At 38.5% G+C, this 7,043-nt stretch overlaps 1 protein-coding gene across 3 annotated transcripts in view; it reads left to right on the top strand.

Annotated features, from left to right (window-relative positions):
- The window catches only part of LOC137371236 (short transient receptor potential channel 4-like), a 127,488-nt gene extending 124,664 nt beyond the window's left edge, over positions 1-2,824 (top strand). For all 3 annotated transcript variants that reach the window (XM_068033450.1, XM_068033448.1, XM_068033449.1), the window contains exon 11: positions 2,033-2,824. In XM_068033450.1, coding sequence (XP_067889551.1) covers positions 2,033-2,788 — 756 coding nt within the window. In that variant the 3' untranslated portion in view covers positions 2,789-2,824. The remainder of the gene's footprint in view (positions 1-2,032) is intronic.
- The last annotated feature ends 4,219 nt before the right edge of the window (positions 2,825-7,043 follow it).

Raw genomic sequence — 7,043 nt, forward strand, 5'->3', positions numbered from 1 at the left:
GGGCAGCATTTTACCATCAGTGACTTCTTAATTGGCCAATGCCGGGATCACCATCCAATTGGGGATGGCAGTTTGCCTTCCAGAGCAGCTGGCCTAATCAGAGGGCTGGTTGCTCGACAGCCTCGATAGCATCACCAATAGTGGCAGCTACTGCTGAGGCTGCAGTAACGAGAGGGCACCTGCATGCTGAGGCACCCTTGAAGGCAAGGTAAGTTTTTTTATTTAATATGCAGGGACCTGGCAGGGAGGCCCCAGCACTCGTGGGTACACCTTTGTGTGGCAGCCATAAAGGAGGGCCTACCCCAAGTACCCTCTGGAAGGCCACCAGGGTCTTACCACACAGTGGCACCGGTAAAATGCCAGCGGGGAGCGGGGAGCTACCAATAATAGGTCATTTAATTGGCCTCTGGCCGCGCCGCTGTGGTTCCTGCCGCAGGTAATATGCTGTGGCGATGGGAAGACGTCGGGCTCCCCTCCTGATGCCTTCCACCATTTTATGAGGCCTATTTGAAGCTAGCCATTTCTCACTGCTACTGTGCAGTAACAACATGAGTGGTATTTTCCACTAACAGGATGCTGCCATCAAGCCAAAAATACGTTCTGCCTACCACAAAAATTAGTAACGTGGTATATTAATTTCAGTGTCAGTGCGATGCCAGGTCCATAAGCCATATGTCCCAATGACTGGTGGATCATATCAAACAGAACATCCCTTTGGCTGTTCGCAATAGGCAGGGTACTGACAGGCTCTAGAGGCCGAATGACCTACTCCTGCTCCTAATTTGTATGTTCATATTATTACGACCGACCGCTCCTGTCAAAGCCCCCCAATCAAAATATATGATTCTGATTGTAGTGGGAGAGATACACTGATAATTCAATCCTGTCGCTCCACAGATCGCCTATCATATCATTTAAAACTTTCCAAATTAAAGAAAGACCCAGCCAAATTATACCGTCTAATAACCCCCGAATGAGGCTAACCAAACCAGGTGTCTTTAAGTCAACAAATTAACTCTTTAATTTAAAGAACTAAATTCTTAAAACACTATGAACATTTAAAAATAGAAAAATTAGAGTCCTTGCAAATTTACAGTCCAATGTTAGTTGAAGTCCCCCGCAGAATGTTGTTCGAAGTCCAGTGAATTTCAACAATTAACGGCTTGCAAACACTTTCAACAGAATCAATCTGACTTTAGAGTTTTTTGAGGGATAAAAGATTGTCACAGTTTAACTTCCCTTTCTTCAATTTAAATTACCAGAGATCTCTGTCTTGGTTTGACTTTATAGAATTTCGAGAGATAATAATTAGACAGACAAAAATCCTATTTCCTTCAGTTTAAATGGTTGAGAGCTCTTTTTCAGTGCTGACACCACAGTTGCCTGTGTCTTCTGTCTGTGTTCAGTTAGGACAAACTGTCTTACTAACTGACAATTCAAACTGAATTGTAACAAATGTATCGCATCAGTCTCACTCCCAGTGGCTGTTTCCATGGTATCGAGAATGCACCCTTTGAATCACAGTCTCCAAATGGCTGTTTGTAAGGCAACAGTTCCCTGGTGTATTCTGCATGGCAATGCCTCAACCAATCAGAGTCGACTTGCCAACCAATCAGCACCCCTTTTCTCATGCAGTATAAATTGTTGCACCCTTTGAAATTTGGCATTCTTGCATCTGTCCTGATGAGTGCAAGACAAAAAGTTTTGATAGCATATCTGTTTTTCCAGCAATACTCAAATTCTGTACTACCAAGCGACTAACTAACTATACCCACTGTTAACTGCAAAAGTGGGATTTTATAGTATTACCAGTGGTTTAGCCACAAAAACAAATGTTGCATGCTGACTACCCAGTGTGTTTGAGCATCATGAAGTTTCCCTGATTATTACTAATTCTGCTAGCAAGGTGTTCACAAAGAAATATTAATATTATTGGAAAATGGATATTTCTGGATCATTTTGTCAAAATATATGGATGTGTGTTTGCTGTGTTTTGGCATCATTGAAGAAATGACTTTTACTGTGGTTATAGGAACTGAAACAGGATATTTCCAGCTTCCGCTACGAAGTTTTGGGTCTTCTAAAAGGAAACAAGCTTCCTGGTATACCGGCCGCTAGCTTTAGCACAGCATCCAGAATATCAGATCCAGAAGTATTTAAGACTGAAGATCGAGCAGTTGAACACATGACTGTTTCAACAAAGAAAATAACACGTGCAAATGAACAGAAGAACAAGCTAAGCTTTTATGATTTAACCTCTTTAGTTTGTCCAAAGCCAATGTCTAAAATATCAGACACTCCAACAGCATGTAATACCTTAAGCAACGGGTCTACGCCAAAAGCAATTGATACATCCAAGGAAAAGCAAAACAATAAGAGCATTGTTAAAGACTCTATCAAAAATTTAGGATTCTTTCGAAAAAGAACAAAACCATGCAATGCAGAGCAGAATAGCAATAGGATTTACACAGTTTCTGAGGAAATTACTCAAGAGGAAAACCTACTGAATAACAAAGAAAGCTCTGACTGTGAGGGCATGAGAGACTTGGACCAAATGGTGGTCAATGAGACTGACTCAGACATAAAGGACCTAAATAGGAGTAACACATGGAAGCCAGAAATGGAAGAAAAGATACATGTACTTTCACACAGACAGTCTCCAGATGGCAACACCAGTGCTCACTCATTAGACGCAACAGAGGAAACCCTGGCAAATGATTCAGGGAATGAAGACAGTGTGAATCAATGGACTGTGACGCAGGGTGATTATGTGACAACTAGATTATAATAGTATTTATTTTGCAGATTGCTTTTGAGAATAATAATAAAGGAATTATATTAAGAAGATATGATAAACCCTCATATTAGCAATGCTTGTTTCTTTTAAGTTATTGATTATTGTCTCAGTGCTCATATACGTAGCCTTTGCAAATAACCTGAGTTCCTGAATGAGTCCGTGGAACTCCGGAAAAATGTAACTGACAATCTAATTTATATGGGTAGAAATCAGGGTGAAACAGTTAATATTTCCCAAGAAATATTGCAGCCATTGAAAGTGGTAGACTAACTGCTGTCTGTAGTTTTTTCGGTCTTGTTTCCATTGCTAAGCTTAACATATAAATTCAATGTAAAGCTTTAGCAATTATTTTTCAGCTGATGCATATACACCAGGTAGATGGAGACAGTACTAGAAATCTAGAAGTCTTTTCTAATTTTCTGAATATGTTTTGGCCCAGGCACCAAATCAGGAGCACATTATGAATGTGCAGCATAGGTTTTGTTGACATTAGCACCCTAGCATATTAACTAAATGTCATAGTATAAAACTAAGCACATTTACTTAAAAAATATTAGTAGTACTTGTAGCACTTGTCATATGAATAGTAGGAATAGGAGTAGGCCATTCAGGTCCGCGGGCCTGCTCTGCCATTCAGTTAGATCATGGCTGATTTGCACCTCAACTACATTTCCCACCTTTGCTCCATATCCCTTGATACCCATACCTAACAAAATCTATCTATCTCAGTCTTGAAAGCTTCAGTTGTCCCAGCATCTACAGACCTTTGAAGGAAGAGAGTTTCAAATTATTACTACCCTTTGTGTGAAAAAGTGCTTCTTGATTTTGCTCCTAAATAGCCTAGCTCTCATTTTAAGATTATATCCCCTTGTTCTTGATTTCCCCCACCAGAGGAAATAGATTATACTTATCTTCCCTATCAAATTCTTTTAATATTTTCAACACCCCAATCTGATGACCCCTCAATCTCCTATACTCAAGGGTATACAAGCTAAGTTTATCCAACCCATCCTCATAGTTTAAGCCTCTAATAATATCCCTCAACACTATAAAGACTTGTTTTGAATTTGATATGATATTGTGTTCCACAATGTTAGTAGATATGTAAAGGAAATAATTATTTATACATTTCCAATCAAAAACATGAGCAGTTACACATATGTCCTTCCTAAAAATGGAGTGGCATAATAATGTGTCACATTGAAGCACTGAGTCATGCAGTGGTGTCCTGTAGGTTCAATTCCCCACTCCATTGAACTCCTGAATTCAGCTGCATTGATGATTGTGGGACCAAGAAGACAGCAGGTATCTCCCCAAAAGCAGAGAAGCAGATTTCAAGTGACATCCATCACTGGTATGTTCTCATGTTCAGCCTTGGAGCGGCATTGGCAAGACCTATAGAAGACCATACCCAGCCACACCTCGTGTACGGCCAAGGAGACAAAGGGAACTTTTGGTAAAAATAGAGTAGTTTCATACCCTAAGAAAAGTAAATTGACACTATATAGTATTTAGGGATTCAATTTATAAAAATAAATCATGGTAGAAATATTTGGGGGTGGGGAGGGAATTTAGAATCAGAGGGGTAGGAATTTGGAGCACAACTTGTTTCCACTTGATTTCTGCTCCTTTTTGTCCTTAAAGTCAATTTCTGGTGTCAGTGAGGCCAGTGCTTCTTTTCCATACCCTCCAACTCACCCTCCCATTGTAATATCATTGAGGTGTAGCAGGCATACATGCTGTACAGGATCCCACAATGTCATATTCGAATGACAATTAATCCAAGAGAAATTGCTATATGTTCAGATCAACAAGGGAGCAGCATCACTCAGAAATCCTGCTGACTCTGTGGGGTGGGTATTCCAGGTGCACTGCTATTGGTTTGAGTGCCAGCCCACATTAACAAAATTTCCCTGTCCCTGCAATTTGGGACGGTGTTTATGCACGTGCAAATGAGCAGGCAGAAGTCCTGTCCCACCCATCACATTTCTGGCTGAAGTAAACAAAAATTCTAAAACTATTGCATCTGATTCCTAGTTCAAGCTATAGCAGAATGACAGTGTTTTCCTGAATCCTGTACAGAAATTCCAATGTTAAAGTCTATTGAGGCAGTCGTACATCACTTTGGTTCTACACTAGCATCCAACTAAGCAGAAATGAGTCTTGAACCAGTACCAAGTAGTATAACTGCATCCTAAATGTTTGGATTAATTGCAAGTATGATCATGAATTTAAAACTTAAAAATGTGTTTATTTCTTCAATTGCCACCTGCATTATCTCCATTTACTGCCATCATTCAGTTATTCCAGAAACTTGTGGAGCAACACCTTGAGCTTCAGTTGAAGTCGCTTTCTAGTGGCTAATTAAGAGAAGTACTTTACTATATAGGATAGGGCTTCCTGCTGACTTTGCCTGAAATGGAGATAGCAGATCCTGCCACTATGAAGTCCTTCAACCAACAAAATAGCCAAGAATCATGAGAACTCAGTTATAGTGAGGAGTCAAGTCTAAATGGCAGTCAAAACTGGAGTGGAATTCCACATTGGGCATCTCAACATGAGTCCATACACTTATACTAGAGTTACTGGGCTACCTAATATCATTTATAGCAAATTGCACCATATATTCTAAAGTAATAGTACAAGTTATCTGATTATCTGAGTACATGTATACAAGGATAGATGCAATCATTTTCTAATGTGCAACAGCTTCAGCGTAATATTTTAAATGATGTCCAAATAATAAAAATTAATAATTTTGAATAGTATGCAAGAATCCAGTCAGAGAAGGACTTCTATTACATCATGCCAAAATACTTCTCATAATCATTAAACCATTAACCACTAACATCTCTCAACTACTACATATATCATAGCCGTAAACATAGGCATCATCACCTGGAATTCCCTTGGGAGTTTTCCCAATCATCCAAAACTATGGCAGGAGATCAGGGAAGCCCTGCAAAAATTCTACTGGACATAAACAATTGGCCATTGGTAAGATAACTGGTGAGTTCTGCCTTTATAAATCCAGTTGCCTGTGAATTAATTTTTAACAAAAGAATTGTCCTGTAATTGACTTATCTTTTGGCAGTTTTAACTCTGAGAGGCCTTAACTATTACTGAGAAGAATGAAACAGGAGTTAGGATCTAGTACTGGTTGTCTTCAATTTTGTTTGATTTAAATGGGAGAGAAGAAACAATACTGAAGTTAACACTTCTAGGTATTTCAGTTTATCATTAGGTGTAATTTGCAGAAGCTATGTTTCCAGTACTTTCATTCCTCTTCTTGACCACATTAAAAAACTGTTAAGTCTAGAGTTCTTCAAAGATGCTGATATTTAAAGAGAAACCTAAACCTTCAAAATAAGTATTAATTTAAACTTCCTGAACTTTATTTTTAACTGTCATATGTAATTATTGCACTATTACAAGAACACATTTTCTAATTTCTGTCTCACTACTATAATAAGTAACTTATTGTAATGTATGATCAGCAGCTTAGCCGCACTGTTGTTTAATGTGACAACCTTATAATGCCTTTGTAACTTAATGTTTTATTCTTAAATCTAGATAACTGAACCATCAAGAGGGAAAATAGTTACCTCATGTTAAATCTTGAATAGTGCAGAACTTTATGCACAGGAATACCATGGCTCTGAAATTACGCAATAGGGTAAACCGTGCATAAATGTCAAAGCACTCCTCTAATGTCCCTGTCTCCAGAATCTTATTGGACGCATAAAATCATAGTAAAATAGCACAGAGAAGACTCTCAGATGAACATGTTAAGTGCTGTCTCCCACAGCTTAACTTTAGGTCTATATCTTTGAACTTTATATCAGTCTCCTTCATACTTCTTGGTAGTAAAAACAATAAAATGCATGTTTGCATTTGGCAAAGATTTGGTATGCCATGCATCTTTAGTAATTGGTCATCAATTTATATAAGATGTGGACATTAAGTGCATGCCTTGCTGAAATTAAAATACATTCTTCACACAGAAACCCAATGGGTTCATCTTTCAAATATGGTGAATGATAACAGCTATTGGCCCTTTGGCACCTTCCACAAGAAGATCTGCATTCTCTCTTTTATCAACATTTAAAAGTGCCTTAAATTCTACCCTCTGCTGTACACATTGTTACAAGATTTCAACTTGACATTTGCTGTAAACATTGAGGACTTTTTAAAATGTAATGTGTAATGATAATGTTGGCTTACTGTTTCATTCCAGAGATTAGAT

The sequence above is a fragment of the Heterodontus francisci genome, chromosome 6 (assembly GCF_036365525.1).
Source record: "Heterodontus francisci isolate sHetFra1 chromosome 6, sHetFra1.hap1, whole genome shotgun sequence".
NCBI classification, from domain to species: domain Eukaryota; kingdom Metazoa; phylum Chordata; class Chondrichthyes; order Heterodontiformes; family Heterodontidae; genus Heterodontus; species Heterodontus francisci.